Below are 18551 nucleotides of genomic sequence, written 5' to 3'. Positions count from 1 at the left end.
TTTTGAATATTAACTGCCTCTTTGGAACCTGTGGAGGAGTTTAGGCTCCTTTCTCAGGGACCGACAATCACATCTTCTCTTGGCTCCCTGTCTGACAATCCCTTTCCACCATGACCTCCACCACTTACCTCAAGCCTGGAAAATGCTTTTCAAACAGAGAGTATGTAAGAAATGGACTGCTCTTCACATACTTTCCTAAGCAGTTTACTTAGGATGACCTTGCTTTACAACTCAGAGCTAAAAAGAACCTCCTTTTCCCTCTACCGTTGGTTGTCAAACCCTTTCGTCAAAGCAGTAAATGCAGAATGGCTTTCTACTCCCTCCTTGGGATTGCAGTCGGGGAGGCCAGGGGTGTTACTCAGTGTTCCCAAAGGGCTACTTTCTCCTGGATATGTACCGAGGGGTGGAAAGCTGTATATGAGAGAGAAGGAGGTACCTCCAAATGAAAAGTGAAATGCAGGCCATCAATTAAAAAGGGGTGAGGGTGAGCATATTACTAAAAACCAATCTAATAAGAATTTTTAAAAAATGCAATGTACCTTTAATTTTTTCCCTTCATGAACTGGGAGTGGTGATGCTGTAGGTATCTTTTCTGTAGTTAGACAAATTTAGGTTAAATCCTAGTTTCACAATATACCAGCTGGATAACCCTGGGAAACCTTCCTATCTTCCAAAAACAGAGTTTCTGTAGTAAACAGACTATATAGATTGTGAATAGGGGACAATGTATATGAATAGCCTATTTTACTAAAGAAATAGTATCTTGTAGAAAATAGGTATGGATTTGTTTCTTATATATGTCCATATCTTACAAGCTTAGGTGACATAATATGGGAAATTACCTCGTAAATTATGAAACTCTGAGCATTTGGAGAGGCAGCAGACATCACAGAAATGTTAAGGAACCCGGTTCATCCGAATGCCGAGCAGAGAACCAAATGCCGAGATGCCCAGGTTCACAGCCGAGAGTTTGCCCATAAAGCAGCCAAGTCAGGACAGAGGAAAACAATTCTCAGGTCTGCCTCCAGCTGAGGGGATTAGGATATGCATACGCAGGGCAGTCTTAGGTGAGATGGTAAGACGACTGGAGGAAAAATGGCAAGGGAATCTACGTTCCGCGCAGGCGGAGCACCTCGGTTCCCTGCTTTTGCATATTCAAAATAGAGGCACTTAGCGTCATCTGGGGGTGGAGCTTTCTGGCCCTGAGACGTCATTGGGCTGTTTACCAAGCACCTGTGCAGGCCCAGTTTTAGAGGGCGTGGTTTCAACCAGCCTGCTGCAAGTTCACACTGGGTAGGAGCTGATGTCAAATTCCTGAAAGACAGTGGGCCCCTTGAAGCTGGCAAGGTATGCAATTACAGAGACAAAGAGGAGTTCCTATTGTGGCTCGGTGGAAACGAACCTGGCGAGTACCCATGAGGATGCAGGTTCAGTCCCTGGCTTTGCTCAGCGGATTAAGAATCCAGCCTTGCCACAAGCTTCTGCGTAGGCCAGATGTGGCTTGGATCCAGTATTGCTGTGACTGTGCCATAAGCCGGCAGCTGTAGCTCAGATTCGACTCCTGGCCTGGGAATTCCATATGGCCTTAAAAAAGAAAAAAAGAAAAAAAAAAAAAAAAAAAAAGAGAGAGAGAAGGAAGGAGGGAAGAAAAAGGAAACAAAGTGTTTAAATCAAGATTACAAGCAAAAGGGTTTTAACAAGCTGTTTCCTAACCTGTTGTGCTGTGAGACAAGTTCAAGGATTTCTATTAGTTATTAGCCTCTGTTAACTCTGTGTGGCACCATTTCAGAAATATTACTGGACTTGGAATCAGAGGAGCCTTGTTTGAATGCTATGTTCATCACATACTAGTTGGAAGTTCACCTACTAGTTGGGTGACCTTGACATAACCTCTTTCAATTTGTTTCATTATCTATCAAAGCTCATGGAAGGATATTTTTAAGAATGAAGAAAGTGATACATAGAAATGATTGTGTAGCCTTTCTGGAGGTAAACATCTAATACATTTAGGAAGTATAATTATTTTTAAAGTAAATTCCCTTTTGAGTTGTCTTTAAATTCCATGTCATCCATGTGCTTCTTTTTGTCTCTTTCTCCTAAATTAAAATTTCTCAGAAAAGAGAGACAGGAGCTTCCAGAACACATCCTCTAAAGTTGTAACCAGTGAGTCCTTAATTCATTCCATTCCGTAGAGATAGCTGGCAGTTGTAGAGAGACAGTAGTTGGGGAGCAGTTGCTTCAAGCCCTTGTTCTTGGCACTGAGTTGCCTAGTAAGGCTGCATAGCTGGGAGTTACATTAAGTGACAGGATCCTGGCCTACGTCCTTTCCCCTTGTCAGATTCATTCTTTTTTTTTTTTTTTTCCAACAAAAAGTGCACTCAAACAAGCATTCCCAGTACTTGGCACACATGTGAACCCTTCAGAACAAGAATTTGCCTTCATCCCCTGAAATTTCCAAATCACTAAGGGCATTTCATTATTTCTTGTTAAAAATTTCTGGAGTTCCCGTCGTGGCGCAGTGGTTAACGAATCCAACTAGGAACCATGAGGTTGCGGGTTCGGCCCCTGGCCTTGCTCAGTGGGTTAAGGATCTGGCGTTGCCGTGAGCTGTGGTGTAGGTTGCAGACGCGGCTTGGATTCCGCGTTGCTGTGGCTCTGGCGTAGGCTGGTGGCTACAGCTCCGATTCGACCTCTAGCCTGGGAACCTCCATATGCCGTGGGAGCGGCTCAAGAAATAGCAAAAAGACAAAAAAAAAAAAAAAAAAATTTCTCCCCTCTGCTGCAATACTGGACAGGGATTAAATTTGGTTTTGGAGTTCTGTTTTCAAATATAAATGAAAATGCCACTTGCTGTCAATTTTGATAAGTCATTTATATGTAAAATCTCCCTCTCTCTCTCTTTAAGGTATGGCAGCTGTTTGGAGACTTGATGAATCATTTAACAGGGAAAACCAAGTAGAATGAATACATATTCCTTTCTTTCCAATCTTCAAATATGTGTGTAATTATTTTCCTTAAACTGTTCATTTGTGTTGTCTTTCATCAGTAATTTCAGTTAATGTTTATTAATACCAACAAAATAAACATGATTAACATTTAGAAAAATATTTAGGATGTTTTTCACAAGGCAACCATTTTGCAGATGTGGAAATAGAATTTGTGGGTGTTTTCATTTATTATTTTTTGATTACCAAATAAATGTGGAAATGAATGAGAAGTTAAAGGGACTTCACTATAGAAATTTGTATTCTAACTCAGTATTTCTCAGAATTTGGCATGCCTCAGAATTACCTAAAAGGCTTAAAAAAAAAAAAAAAACCCTCATAGATTCCTGGGCCCCATGTCAATTTCTGATTCAGTAGGTTTGGGATGGGATCATAGAATTTACATTTCTGGAAAGTTCCCAGGTGATGCTGCTTTTGTTATTCAGGGGAATCAATCTCACACTGAAAACTGCTCTAAATCATTCTGATGAGAATATTAAAGTAATATGACCAAGGAAAAGGAAGGACGGCAATATATCAACATTTAGCTCTGAATGACTTTGTTTTCACAATAGTAGGAATTTTTGTTCCTGAAAAAAACTAAATATAGGACCATCATATGATCCAGCAATCCCACTCCTGGGTATCTATCCAGAGAAAACCATAATTCCAAAAGATACATGGACCCCAATGTTCATTACAGTGCTATCTACAATAGCTAAGACATGGAAGCAACCTAATTGTCCCTCAACAGAGGAATGGATAAAATGTGATACATATATACAGTGGAATATTATTCAGCTATAAAAAAGAATAAAATAATGCCATTTGCAGCAACATGGATAGAACTGGAGATTATCATACAGAATGAAGTTAAGTCAGACAAAGACAAATATATGATATTACATGTGGAATCATAAAAATAATACAAAATAATTCATTTATAAAACAGAAACTCACAGATTTCAAAAGCAATCTTAAGGTTACCATAGGTGAAACCACTGTGGGGAGGGAAGAATTGTGAGGATGGGAATAATATATACAATGACTGTATAAAACAAATGATTAATGAGAACCTACTGTATAGCACAGGAAAATCTATTCAATGAGAAAATAGACAAAAAAAATGTATTATATGGGAAAATAGCCAATTACCAAGGACTTAGTATATAGTACAGGAAAATCAACTCAATAATTTGTAATAACCCATATGAGAAACAAGAATGGAAATATTTATACATATGACTGATTTATTTTGCTGTACACCTGAAATTAATACAACATTGCTAAAGTCAACTATACTCCAGTAATTTCATATTTAAATTAAATTTAAAAAATAAAATTAGGAGTTCCCTTCATGGTTCAGTGGTTAATGATCCTGACTAGGATCCATGAGGATGAGGGTTTGATCCCTGGTCTCACTCAGTGAGTTAAGTATGTGGTGTTACCATGAGCTATGGTATGGGTCCCAGAAAGGGCTTGGATCCAGCATTGCTGTGGCAGTGGCATAGGCTGGCAGCTGCAGCTCCAATTGGACCCCTAGGCTGGGAACTTCTGTACGCCATGGGTGTGGCCCTAAAAAAGCAAAAATAAATAAATAAATAATTAATTAAAGGGAAAAGAAAGGTATTTTTGTCCAGTTTTGGAGGTATGAAAATCAAGGCTCAGATGTGTTAAGCTACCTAGGAAGGGCTGAAGCTGGAATTCTAAGGGAGGCCAATGGAATTCTAAAATTGATTTAGAAAGTTCAAACACTTTTTAGGGAAATGTATTTAATGTACTGGGAAGAAGTCGTTCTGATGATAAATGGCTACTGATCCTCAGCCCCAGGTCCAGGAAGACGATAGGAAGCAGAGGAGATTATGGTGACCTTTTGAGCAAATCTCTGGATCAGACAGTATAAACTGTTACCAGGAGGGTTATTATAGACTGAATTGTGCTCCCCCCTCAAATTTATATACTGAAGTCCTAACCCCTAGTCCCTCCAAATGTCACTGCATTTGGATACAGAGTCTTTAAGGAGGTCTTAAGATGAAATGATGTGAGCCTGATCCAATACAATGGGTGTCCTAATGAGAAGAGAGACTAGAACACATAGAGAGAGAGAGATGACCACGGGAGGACACAGTGAGAAGGTGGCCATCTGTCTCTAAGGAGAGAGGCCTGAGAGGAAACCAAACCTTTCCGCACCTTGATCTTAGACTTCTAGTCTAGACTGTGAGAAAATCAACTTCTGTGTTTTAAGCCGTCCAGTCTGTGGATTCTTGTTATGGTTGGTCTAGCGAACTAATGGAAGACAAGCTAACTACATCTTGAGATTGTTTCAGAGAAGCCAGAGATCTGGAATGTATGTAAAATCTTCAGATTTTTCAATCTTGGCAATGAAATCAAATCAATTTGAGACTCTACAAGACAAAACTCTGCAGGTATAATAAAACAGGGTGAATTTCCATTGTCTGTATGGAGGTTCTAGCACATTGTTTAACAAATGTTAGTATTCCTTTCCTCTCAGTCAACAGCAAAACTTTGTGGCATTGTTTTAAATACATACATACATATATATAATAAATATATACATACATATATATTATAAATATATACATATGTATTATAAATACACACATACATATATATATTATAAATACACACACATATATATTATAAATATATACATACATATATATCATAAATATATACATACATATATATCGTAAATACACGCATACACACATATCGTAAATACATGTAAATACACGCATACACACATATCGTAAATACATGTAAATACACGCATACACACATATCGTAAACACATGTAAATACACGCATACACACATACCGTAAATACATGCATACACACATATCGTAAATACATGTAAATACATGCATACACACATATCGTAAATACATGTAAATACACACATATCGTAAATATGTAAATATATACATACATATCGTAAATATATGTAAATACATATATACATACATACATATTGTAAATATATGTAAATACATACATACATACATACATATATACATATAAATATATGTAAATATATATATATATATACACACACATATATCAGAGGGCTCCCCCTGGAGGTTTGGGAATATAAACCACTTACACTTGCTTTGTTATCTTCGTTTTTGATCCTTTGAACTTGAAGCTGATAGTAGAATACACTCTTGAGAAAGTTGAGTTTGAGAAATGTGGAAAGAGAGCCAATTTCTGCAGACTTCTGAGAAACAAAGAAAAGCCAAAAGGAAAGTGAAATTTTTCACAGGTAGAGAAATTCTTTTTATTTCCCCAATACATTATTTTTTGCTCTAATGTGCACCATGGTGACCCGGTTACACATACAGGTATACATATATATTCTTTTTTTCCTCACATTATCATGCTCCATCACAAGTGACTAGACATAGTTCCCAGTGCTACACAGCAGGATCTCATTGCTAATCCATTCCAAATGCAATAAATAGTCTGCATCTATTAAGCCCAAGCTCCCCAACCACCCAACTCCCTCCCCCTCCCCCTTGGCAACTACAAGTCTATTCTCCAAGTCCATGATTTTCTTTTCTGTGAAAAGGTTCATTTGTGCCATATAATAGATTCCATATATAAGTGATAATCATATGGTATTTGTCTTTCTCTTTCAGACTTATTTCACTCAGTATGAAAGTTTCTAGTTCCATCCAGGTTGCTGCAAATGGCATTCTTTTGTTCTTTTTATGGATGAGTAGTATTCCATTATGTATATTATACCACTTCTTCCTAATCAAATCATCTGTCAATGGACATTTGGGTTGTTTCCATGTCTTGGCTATTGTGACTCTTGCTGCAATGAACATGTGTCCTTTTCAAGGAATATTTTGTCCAGATATATGCCCAAGAGTGGGATTGTTCAGTCATATGGTAGCTCTATGTATAGTTTTCTGAGATACCTCCATAATGTTCTCCGTAACGGTTGCACCACCTTACATTTGCACCAACAGTGTAGGAGGGTTCCCTTTTCTCCACACCCCCTCCAGCATTTGTTATTTGTGGACTTATTAACGACGACCATTCGGACCAGTATGAGGTGGTATCTCGTGGTAGTTTTGATTTATGTTTCTCTAATAATTGGGGATGTGGACCATTTTTTCATGTGCTTGTTGGCCATCTGTATATCTTCTTTGGAAAAATGTCTGCTCAGGTCTTTTGCCTATTTTTCCATTGGGTTATTGGCTTTTTTGCTGTTGAGTTATGTAAGTTGTCTGTATATTTTAGAGATTAAGCCCTTGTCAGTTGCATCATTTGAAACTATTTTCTCCCATCCTGTAAATTGTCTTTTTGTTTTTTGTTTCCTTTGCTGTGCAAAAGCTCATCAGTTTGATTAGGTCTCTCTGGTTTCTTTTTGCTTTTCTTTCTGTTGCTTTGGCAGGCTGACTTGAGAAAACACTTGTAAAGCTGATGTCAGAAAATGTTTTGCGTATGTTCTCTTCCAAGAGTTTGATGGTGTCTTGTCTTACATTTAAGTCTTTAAGCCATTTTGAGTTTATTTTGTGCATGGTATGAGGGTGTGTTCTGATTTCATTGATTTGCATGCAGCTGTCCAGGTTTCCCAGCAACACCTGCTGAAAAGACTGTCTTTTTCCCATTTTGCGTTCTTGCCTCCTTTGTCAAAGATAAATTGACCATAGGTGTTTGGGCTTATTTCTGGGTTCTCTATTCTGTTCCATTGGTCTGTCTGTCTGTTTTGGTACAAGTACCACACTGTCTTGGTGACTGTGTCTTTGTAATATTGCCTGTGGTCTGGGAGAGTGATGCCTCCTGCTTGGTTTTTGTTCCTCAGAATTGATTTGGCAATTCTGGGACTTTTGTGGCTCCATATGAATTTTTGGATTGTTTGTTCTAGTTCTGTGAAAAATGTCTTGGGTAAGTTGATAGAGATTGCATTAAATCTGCAGATTGATTTGGGTAGTATGGCCATTTTTCTAGTATTAATTTTTCCAACCCAGGACCATGGAGTATCTTTCCATTTCTTTACATCTTCTTTAACTTCCTTGATTAATGTTTTATAGTTTTCAGCATATAAGTCTTTTACCTCCTCGTCAGGTGTATTCCCAGGTATTTGATTTTTTGGGGTGCAGTTTTAAAAGGTATTGCATTTTTGTATTCCTTTTTTAATATTTAATTGTTCACATACAGAAATGTGACTGATTTCTGAATGTTAATCTTATATCCTGCTACTTTGCTGATCAGTTCTAGTAGTTTTTGGGTTGAGTCCTTGGGGTTTTCTATATCATGTCATCAGCATACAGTGAGAGTTTTACCTCTTCTCTTCCTATTTGGAGTCCTCATTTCTTTTTTTCCCTTTTTCTTTTTTCCTTTGTTTTTAGGGTCGCAGGTGCAGCATATGGAAGTTCCTGGGCTAGAATTCTCTTCCTATTTGGATGCCTTTTATTTCTTTGGTTTGTCTGATTGCTGTGGCTAAGACTTCCAATAACTATGTTCATTAATAGTGGTGAGACCAGGCATCCTTGTCATGTTTCAGATTTTAGTGCAAAGGCTTTCAACTTTTCCCCATTGAGTATTATATTTGCTGTGGGTTTGTCATAACTGACTTTTATTTTGTTAAGATATGTTCCCTCTAAACACTTTGGTAAGAGTTTTGATCATGAATGGATGTTGGATTTTGGCAAATGCTTTTTCTGAATCTATTGAGATGATCATGTGGTTTTTTACTTTTCTTTTGTTAACGTGATATATGCTGTTAATTGATTTGCATATGTGGAACCATCCTTGTGCACCTGGGATGAATCATGGTGTATGGTCATGGTGTATGATCTTTTTGATGTGTTGTTGGATTCCGTTGGCTAAAATTTTGTTGAGAATTATTGCATCTACATTTATCAAAGAAATTGGCCTATAGTTTTCTTTTTTGTTGGTATCTTTGTCTGTATTTGGAATCAGTATGGTGGTGGGGTCATAAAATATCTTTGGGAGTGTTCCTTCTTATTCAAACTTTTGGAAAAAGATTAAGGAGGATGGATATAAGTTCTTCTTTGTATGTTTGGTAGAATTTGCATGTGAAGCTATCTGGTCCTGGACTTTTATTTGTAGGGATTCTTTTTATGACATATTCAATTTTATTTCTAGTGATCAGTCTGTTGATCTATTTCTTCTTGATTCAGTTTTGGTAGGCTGTAAGTCTCTAGAAAGTTGTCCATTTCTTCTAGGTTGTCAAATTTGTTAGCATGCAATTGTTCATAGTATTCTCTCATGGTTTTTGTATTTCTGTAGTATCTGTTGTGACTTCTCCTTTTTCATTTCTTATTTTGTTTATTTGGGTTTTTTCTCTCCTCTTGGTGAATCTAGCCAGAGGTTTGTCAATTTTACCTTTTCAAAGAACCAGCTCTTGGTTTTATTGATTTTTTTATTGTTTTTTTTTAATCTCTATTTTATTGATTTCCTCTTTGATCTTTATGATTTCCTTCCTTATGCCAACTTTAGGTTTTGTTTGTTCTTCTCTTACTAATTCATTTAGGTGGTGCATTGTCAATTTGAGATTTTTCTTCTTTTTTGAGGAAGGCCTGTATTGCTATGAATTTACCTCTGAGCACTGCTTTTGTGGCATCCCACAGATTTTGATTGCTTATGTCTTCATTATCATTTATCTTGAGGTTTTTTTGATTTCCTTCGTGATTTCTTTTTTGACGCACTGGTTTTTTAGCAGCATGTTGCTTAGTCTCCATGCAGTCAGTTTTTTCTCATGTCTTTTCCTATGGTTGATTTCTAGTTTCATGCCATTGTGGTCAGATAAGATACTTGAAATAATTTCTATACTCTTAAATTTGTTTAGGCTAGCTTTGTGCCCCAGTATGTGATCAATTCTTGAGAATGTTCCATGTGCACTTGAGAAGAATGTATATTATGATTTTTTGGGATGTAATGTCCTTAAAATGTCGATGAAGTCTAACTTTTCTAGTGTGTCATTTAGTATCTCTATTGGCTTACTGATTTTCTGTCTTGAGGATCTGTCCATTGATGTGAGGGGGGTATTAAAGTCTCCTACTATGATTGTATTCCCATCAATTTCTCCTTTTATGTCTGTTAGTATTTGTTGGAGGTATCTGGCTGCTCCTATATTAGGGGCATTTATATTGATGATTGTAGTACCCTGTTCTTTAATGTATCCTTAAACGATTAAATAGTGTCCTTCTGTGTCTTTCTTTATGGTCTTTGTTTTAAGGTCTATTTTGATAGGAGGATTGCAACTCCTGCTTTCCTGTCTTGTCCATTGGCATGAAATATCTTTTCCCATCCCCTCACTTTCAATCTATATGCATCCCTTGCCCTAAGGTGACTTTCTTGCAGACAGCAGATTGAAGGTTTTTACTTTATTATCCAATCTGCCACTCTCTTTTTGTTGGAGGATCCCACAGCCTATCCATTCCAAATGCAATTCAGTCCATTGATATTTAAGGCTATTGTATCATGGTGCTGCAATGAACACTGGAGTACATGTGTCTTTTTGAGTCATGGTTTTCTCTGGATAGATGCCCAGGAGTGGGATTGCTCAATAAAATGTAGGGGTATGTTTTTAGATAATATAGTCATAGTAGGGTTTCCAAAGGAGGTGATTTTTTGAGAAAGGATGACTAAATCAAGGGAAAGAGGCATATGAAGATTGGCCTAGTAAGGAATTTTAAAGTAGTTGGAAGGACAATGCAAAATCTTGGAGGAAAGTTTGAGCCTGCTATGTTGAAAGAACAAGAAGGCCAAAGGTCTAAAGTAGCAGGAGATGAAATTAAAGACATACACAGGACCCGGAAGATATAGGAATTTTCAAACATATATATAATTTTTGGAACAGGATGGGAAGACTTTGCAGAGTTTTGAGAAGAGTGGCATGAACTATCATAAATTTTAAATGTTCACTCCTCTTGCTTTGAGGATAATTGACCATAGTGGGGAAACATAAAGACAGGAAGGCCAGTTCAGAAACTTTCATCCAAATATTAGTGATAATGGGAGACTTTAGTATAGTGGGAAAAATAGATTCAGGTTATATTTAGGTTAAAGCTGGCAGTATTTTCAGATTGATTACTGTATGAGTATAATTAAGAAATGAGAAAATTAAAAATATTATCAAGGTTTTGGCCTGCAGAGCTGAGTACATGGTAGTACCCTTTACTAAGATGAGAAAGATTGAGCGTAGAAAAAAATGGGCTGGCAATCCAGAGACCTGCTTTGGATATGATATATTTGGTAAATATACTACATTTGCAAGGGGCTGGAGAGTGTGCAGACTGAAGCTTGAGAGAGAGTACACAGCAGGAGCTAAATGTTCAGTGTTTGAATGATATTTAAAACCATGAAATTAGGGGAGTTCCCTTGTGGTTCAGTGGGTTAAAGATCTGGCATGATCACTGCTATTGCTCAAGTTGGATACCTAGCCCAGGAACTTATGCACGCCATGGGTACACCCAAAAAGGAAAAAAAAAAGAAATTAAAAACAAACAAACATGAAATTAATTAAGCTCACCTCAGGGAGTTTTGATGATGAAGGATAGATGAATTCTAAGATTCAATCCTGGAATAGCTAACATTTATCATTCATGAAAAGGAAGTAAATCTAGCTAAGGATAATGAGAAGAAATTGTGCATAAGGTAGAAAGAAACTCAGGAGAATTCTGTGTTCCAGAAGCCAGCTGAATAAAATGTTTCAGGAAGGACATTCATTGTGTAAAATTCTATTGAGAGGTCAACAAAGACTAAGAGTTATTATTTGACTTTGGCAAAATGGTGTTCTCTTCTGATAAAGGTAATTTCAGTGAAATTTTGGGGACGATAACCTGAAATGAGGGGGTTCAGAAGAAAAAATAAGGCAAAGAGAAGAAGGCAATTAGTATAGACTACACTTTCTAGAAATTTTGCTATAAAAGGAAGAAGAGAAATGATCAGACAATTACCAATACTCCTTGGAACAACACTACTAGGCATTTTGTTTTATTTTTGATGGAACTTATTATGGTAAGCTTGCATTCTGAAGGACACAATGCAGTGGAAAATCCTATGATGACATAAGAAAGTGGATATTAATTTCAGAAGCAAAATGTTTGCATAGGTGACAATGTATGATTCAGTAAAGAAGTGTAAATATCTTTGATAAGAATGTACAGTTCATTAATTGTAACAGGAAGGAAGACAATGGTCTTAGCACAAATGCAGAATCACTGATAGATTTGGTGGTGGGCGAATAAAATAGTTCACTTATTCTTGGTTCTATTTTCTCAGGGCAGTACAAGATATCAGGCAGCCATGAGAAGAAAAGGAGAAGGTGAATGGACTAGCAGGATTCCCGAGAAGTACTGATATCTCACTTGAAGCTTATGGCCATAAATTCCAAGTCTAGAGGGCATAGGTGTGTGTTGTTCTCCAATATTGTTTTGTAAGAGCAAAAGAATAGGTAGAAAGTTAAGATTTTGCCAGATGAAGAAAGAGAAGGGAAGGAAGAAAGGGACATGAAGTGTGTGTGTAAAGGAACAATTTTCACAATGGACCATAGAATATAAACTGTTGAATGAGAGAATTAAAGACCTGATGGAGTTCATGGAAAGTAAAATAAGTAGTAAAGTCAGTGAAAGAGAGAAAAAGATAGGATTGGGCATGAATTCTCCATCGGGTGCCCACGAGCCAGTGAGACTAGACTCAGCACAGAAGACAAGAAACAAACAGGAGAGGAAGAACAATTTATAGGTCACTAATTCAGAGCCACAATGGCATCCTGTGAAAGACCATCCCAACTTTATAATGTGTGGAAAGGACTACAAGGAAACATGGGAAATTGAACATAATTAACAGAGACAAGATTTCAGAGTAGGGCTCAAGATCACCTCCTCTCACATAAACACCAAAATCATAACTAATTGTTGAATAACCATGGACAAAATAGACCATAAGCTATCAAAAAAAGATATCCTATATCCAAAGACAAAGAAGAAGTCACATCAAGATGGTAGGAGGGGTGCTTTCATGATATAAGCAAACCCATAACTGCCTGGTGGGTGACCCAAAGACTGGAAAATAACTACAGTGCAGAGGTTTTCACACAGGAGTGAGAGTTTTGAGCTCCACATCAGGTTCCCATGCCTGGGGTCTGGCAATGGCAAGAGGAGGCCCTGGAGCATTTGGCATTGAAGGCCAATAAAGCTTAAGTGCAGGAGCTCCACAGGACTTGGGGAGACAGAGACTTCAATCTAGGTGGGCACACAGGGTTTCATGTGCACTGGATCACAGGACAAAACAGGGACTCTATAAGACTCTGGATCAAGCCCACCAGGAGGTCTTGGAGAGTCTCCTGGGATAGCGGGGGTGGCCACAGTTCACTGTGAGGGCAGAACATTGGAAGTGGTGGTCCTGGGAATAATCATCAGTTGACCTCCCCTGGGGCTGCCATTTTGGAAAAATTTGGCCCCACCCATCAGGGCTGAGAAGCCCCAGGCCAGATGACAAACAGGATGGGAACACAGCTCCACACATCAGCAAACAGCCTGCCCCCTAATCACACCCAGAGACAAAGCCCCACCCACCAGAGGGATAAGAATCAGCTCCACCTACCAGTGGGCAGGCACCAGTCCCTCCCATCAGGAAGCCTATAACAAGCCCCTGTATCAATCAACTTCACCCACAAAGAGGTAGACACCAGAAGAAAGTGAGGCTACAACACTCTATCCTGCAGAAAGGAGACCACACAAAAAGCTCTACAAAATGAAAAGTCAGAGAAACATGAGTCAGATGAAGGAAAAAGACAAAACCCCAGAAGAATAGCTAAGTGAAGTGGAGACAGGAAACCTGTCTGAAAAAGACTTTAGAATAATGCTAGTAAAGATGTTCCAAGATTTCGGAAAAAAAATAGAGGCAAAGATCAATGAATTAGAAGAAATGTTTAATAAAAGAATAGAAGATTTAAAGATTCAACATGCAGAGATGATCAACACAATAGCTGAAATAAAAAAAATTCACTAGAAGGAAACAATAGCATAATACAGGAGGCAGAAGAACAAAAAAGTGAGGTGGAAGACAGACTAGTTGGAAATCACTGATGTGGAATGGAATAAAGAAAAAAGAATGAAAAGGATTGAGGACAGTCTAAAAGAACTCTGGGACAACTTTAAATGCACCAACATTTGCATTATGGGGGTGCCAGAGGTGAAGAGAGAGATAAAGGGCCAGAGAAAATATTTGAAGAGACAATAGTTGAAAACTTCTCTAATATGGGAAAGGAATCACTCACTCAAATCCAGGATGCACAACAAATACCATATAGAATAAACCCAAGGAGGTACACACCAAGACACATATTAATCAAACTGACCAACATTAAAGTCAAAGAGCGAACACTGAAAGCAGCTATGGGAAAGCAACAAATAACATACAAGGGAACCCCAATAAGGTTATCAGCTGATTTTTCAGCAGGAACTCTGAAGGCCAGAAGGGAGTGGCACAATATACTTAATGTGATGAAAGAACCTGCAACCAAGAATACTCTATCCAGCAAGGCTTTCTTTCAGATTTGAAGAAGAAATCAAAACCTTCACAGACAAGCACAAGCTAAAAGAATTCAGCACCACCAATCCAGCTTTACAACAAATACTAAAGGAACTTCTCTAGGCAGAAAGAAAAGGACACAACTAGAAAGAAGAAAATTACAAATAAGGAGGCTCATCAGTAAAGGCAAACATTAGTAAAGGTAGGAAATAATCCATACACAAATATGCCACCAAAACCACAATTGTGAGAAGAGGAGGATACAAATACAGGACCCTGCAAATGCATTTGCAATTAAGAGACCAGCAACCTAAAGCAATCCCGTGTGTATATAGACTCCTGTATCAAAACCTCATGGTTACCACAAACCAAAAATCTACAATAGATGCAATTCAAACACAACACTAAAGATAGTCATCAAACCACAAGAGAAGAGAACAAAAGGGAAGAAAAGAGGCCAACAGAAAAAGGGCCAGAGAAAATCAACCAAAACAAATCCAAAACAATTAACAAAAGGGCAATAAGAACATACATATCAATAATTACCCCAAATATAAATGGACTAAATGCTCCAACCAAAAACATCGACTGGCTGAATGGATACAAAAAGAAAACCCATATGTATGCTGTATAAAGAAGACAGAATATTACTCAGCCATAAAAAGGAATAAAATCATGCCATTCACAGCAACATGGATGTGACCTAGAGATTATTACACTGAGTGAAATTAGACAGTGAAAAACAAACATTATATGATATCACTTATATGTGGAATCTAAAAAAAAAAAGATACAAATGAACTTATTGCAGAACAGAAACAGACTCGTAGACTTTGTAAACAAACTTGTGGTTACCAAAGGAGACAGGTGGAGTGGGGGGAGGGGTGAACTGGGGATTTGAGATTGGCACCTGCTGTACAACACAGGGAACTCTACCCAATCAATATTCTGTGATAATCTATATGGGAAAAGAATCTGAAAAAGAATGGATGTGTTTATATGTACAATTGAATTACTTCGTTGTATAGCAGAAGTTATCACAACTTGTAAATGAACTATACTTCAATAAAATTTTTTAAAATGAGAAAAAAGAGAAAAAGATGGATTGAATAATTACTAGAGTGTAGGCACCAGAATAAATTATTTGGGCATGTTATATTGTAGATTTTGAGGTCTGAAAACAAGAGTTTATATGTTGCACAGCTATAGATAATACATTTATTGAAAAAAGCAGCTAAGGTTATAGAGAGCTTGAATTGGGACAATCAAAAGCTAAGACAAAGGCGTTCCTGTTGTGGCACAGTGGAAACAAATCCAACTAGTAACCATGAGGTTGCAGGTTTGATCCCTGGCCTTGCTCAGTGAGTTAGGGATCTGGTGTTGCCATAAACTGTGGTGTAGGTTGCAGACATGGCTCGGATCTGGCGTTGCTGTGACTGTGGCTATGGCCAGCAGCTGTAGCTTCAATTTGACCCCTAGCCTGAGAACCTCCATATGCTGCAGGAGCAGCTCTAAAAAGCAGAAAAAAGCCCCACAAAAACCTGAGACACAAAATTGCTGGATGGATCATCTCTATGGATGTTCAAGTGAGAGTAACCAAGTGTTGAAACCTTCAGTAATTAATGAATAGTCAAGAGGTCTACAGATGACTTCATATAATAGGACTACTAGATGGTATAATCTGACGGTATATGATTGAGAAGAGCTATATTTACCCCAAGAAGAAGAAAGAAACACTTTCTTAATATAGAACTGTGAAACAAGGATATTTACCCCAAATCTATGTCTGGTGGTAAAAAGAGTTCAGTAGCATCATCATCAACATGGGTGGTAGTGAAAGAGTTGGTACTGATAATAATACACCCACATACACACTTCAGTTTCCCTAGTTGTTAAGTAAGGTTGTCCAAAGTCTCTTTCAGATCAAAATGTACTAGGCTTTCAGGAATCCATGATTCAATCTAAAGATGAAGCACATACACTTAGAACTGGACATTGAGATGAGTGCATGGATAACCAGGAAATAAAGAGCTTTCTCTATTTCCTATAAAGACTCTACCTAGGACAGCATGGGAACTCAGTAGTATATTTGGAAAGAATGCAGAATACAGAAAATCAGGAAGGAGGAAGCAAAGGTTGCATATTAGGCACTTATCCCTTCTCCTCATGTCACTGGTTCACCACAGCTCCAGGAATACCTGTCCCAGTTACACTGAGTTAGGATGGGTGAAGTCAGAGCAGGGAGCTCTCATATCAGGCAGTGAGATGGAGTCTCATACAGGGAGGGAAATGAAATCCCTTGGTCTTAAAATGTCCACATGTCTATAGTGGCTGTGCTTATTTTCTGCTAATTCCTTAGGGAAATGGACAGTTGAAGGCAACTGTGTTCCTGGCTCAGAGTGACATTGAACTTTCTATTTAGCCATAGCCACTCTCAAAGTTTGCTGCAAAAAAAAAAGTTATTTTAGACTATTTTCATAAAGCTTTGTCTCCCTGGAGTAAGCTGCTGCATTCTGGGGAAAACCACTGCTCCATTCCACTGTGCATTGTCCTGGAATATATTTATCAAGCAACTTTCATCCCAGAGGAACCCACAGCCATGCTTCATGGGTAATGGCACTTAGCATTTCCAAGGTACTTGTCACCTTGAAGGCACTCTGCAAACATCAACTAATTAGTCCTTAGAACAGCACTGTGGGAAAGTGTGTTTATCCACACTTTAAGAAGGGACAGTTGAAGTGAAAAAGCAATACCAATGTATCCACTTACATGGCTAGGAGGGCGTGGCAAGCAGGATCTGGAACTTGCAAGAGAATGCTCCCTGAATATTTGCTAAATGTGATTACAAATTAAGAGTGTCACCAGTTAAACAGTGGTGTCATTCCTTGAATCCCTTAGTGAAAATGACTGTATTTAAAGAAATAGCATATGAGTTCATATGAATAAGGAAAGAGGACTGATTTAATACTAACAGGTAAATAGCTCTATAGGTATAGCTATATAAGGGTGAGACACATTAATTTATGCTAATGGTTTACCAAGTTTCAAACTCTCTTTCTTACATTGAACATGAAAAATAAAACAACATTCCTGGCCATACTATTTCATGTTATCCATGGCAGTAGCAGCAGCATGTAACATAAACATGGCCAGGGAAAATGGCTTTTGGATAATTGTTTTTAATGCATTTCCCTGCACCAGTGGTAATAAATACCTGACTGTTAGAAATACACAAGGAGTCCCGGATACTGAATACCTCCATAAATCAGTGGTGTTGCCATGGGAAGATTCAATTTCCCAGTACCATCCTTTGCAGTGAAGCAGATTGGGGCTGAATAACAGTTAACTGGAGCTCTGGTTTTTATTCTCTGCTACCCTGCACTGAGATTTTTTTTGTTTGAATTAATTCCCTATTTTCTAGCTCTGAAATTCAAGTTGGTGTTTCCAAGAATCCCTATAGACCAAAGCTCAATCGCAGATATGGTGATCGGCCTATTCATGGTGGGATGCACACACAAAACAGGCATTTGGCATATTCACTAATAAGCATTTATCAAACAATTATTTAGTTTCTCCTTTAGCCAGGCTTGGTGCAAGACACAGAGACAGGCACATTCCCATATTCTAGAAAATTAGATAGATATTGATCCAAGAGTCACACGAGTACATCTAGAGCTCTGTAAGACATAGGACATAAAGAGAAATAATTTGAGGAGAACATACAAAAGGTGAACCTGATTTAGTCTGGGGGTGGGAGATGAAAGTTTCTCCTAAGAAAATAACTTTTAGGCTGAAATGTAAAAGATGGTAGATTGTATCAATCTGAGAAGGGAAAAAGAACATTTCATACAGATATGATGCAGAAGTGAACATAATGTATTTTGTAGCTAGCAGCGGTTCCATGTGGGTTGAGACTAGGAGTGGGATATGGGGCTAAAGATGCAGCAGGGGGCCAAACTCAGAAAAGTTTGGGGGCTCTGTTCAGGTTTTAGATCAGAGTAATAGGAACCCATTCAGATATTTTAAACAGT

At 38.0% G+C, this 18551-nt stretch overlaps 1 protein-coding gene across 4 annotated transcripts in view; it reads right to left on the bottom strand.

Annotated features, from left to right (window-relative positions):
- LOC146405286 (uncharacterized) overlaps positions 1-18551 on the bottom strand; it is a 952516-nt gene that overhangs the window by 115522 nt on the left and 818443 nt on the right. Inside the window, exons 5-6 of one of the 4 annotated variants that reach the window (XM_085011431.1) lie at positions 6110-6223; positions 843-1314 (exon numbers count right to left, since the gene is read on the bottom strand). The exons of 1 other annotated variant lie outside the window; for it this stretch is intronic. In XM_085011431.1, coding sequence (XP_084867557.1) covers positions 1038-1314; positions 6110-6223 — 391 coding nt within the window. In that variant the 3' untranslated portion in view covers positions 843-1037. The remainder of the gene's footprint in view (positions 1-842; positions 1315-6109; positions 6224-18551) is intronic. 2 more of the 4 variants (XR_014837049.1, XR_014837051.1) reach the window with 2 other exon arrangements.

The sequence above is a fragment of the Sus scrofa genome, chromosome 2 (assembly GCF_054392235.1).
Source record: "Sus scrofa isolate SSC_HxYL_T2T_F1_AM1 chromosome 2, Sscrofa_HxYL_maternal_Yorkshire_Landrace_v2.0, whole genome shotgun sequence".
Lineage (NCBI taxonomy): Eukaryota > Metazoa > Chordata > Mammalia > Artiodactyla > Suidae > Sus > Sus scrofa.
This window is presented reverse-complemented; position numbering and strand designations above follow the sequence as displayed.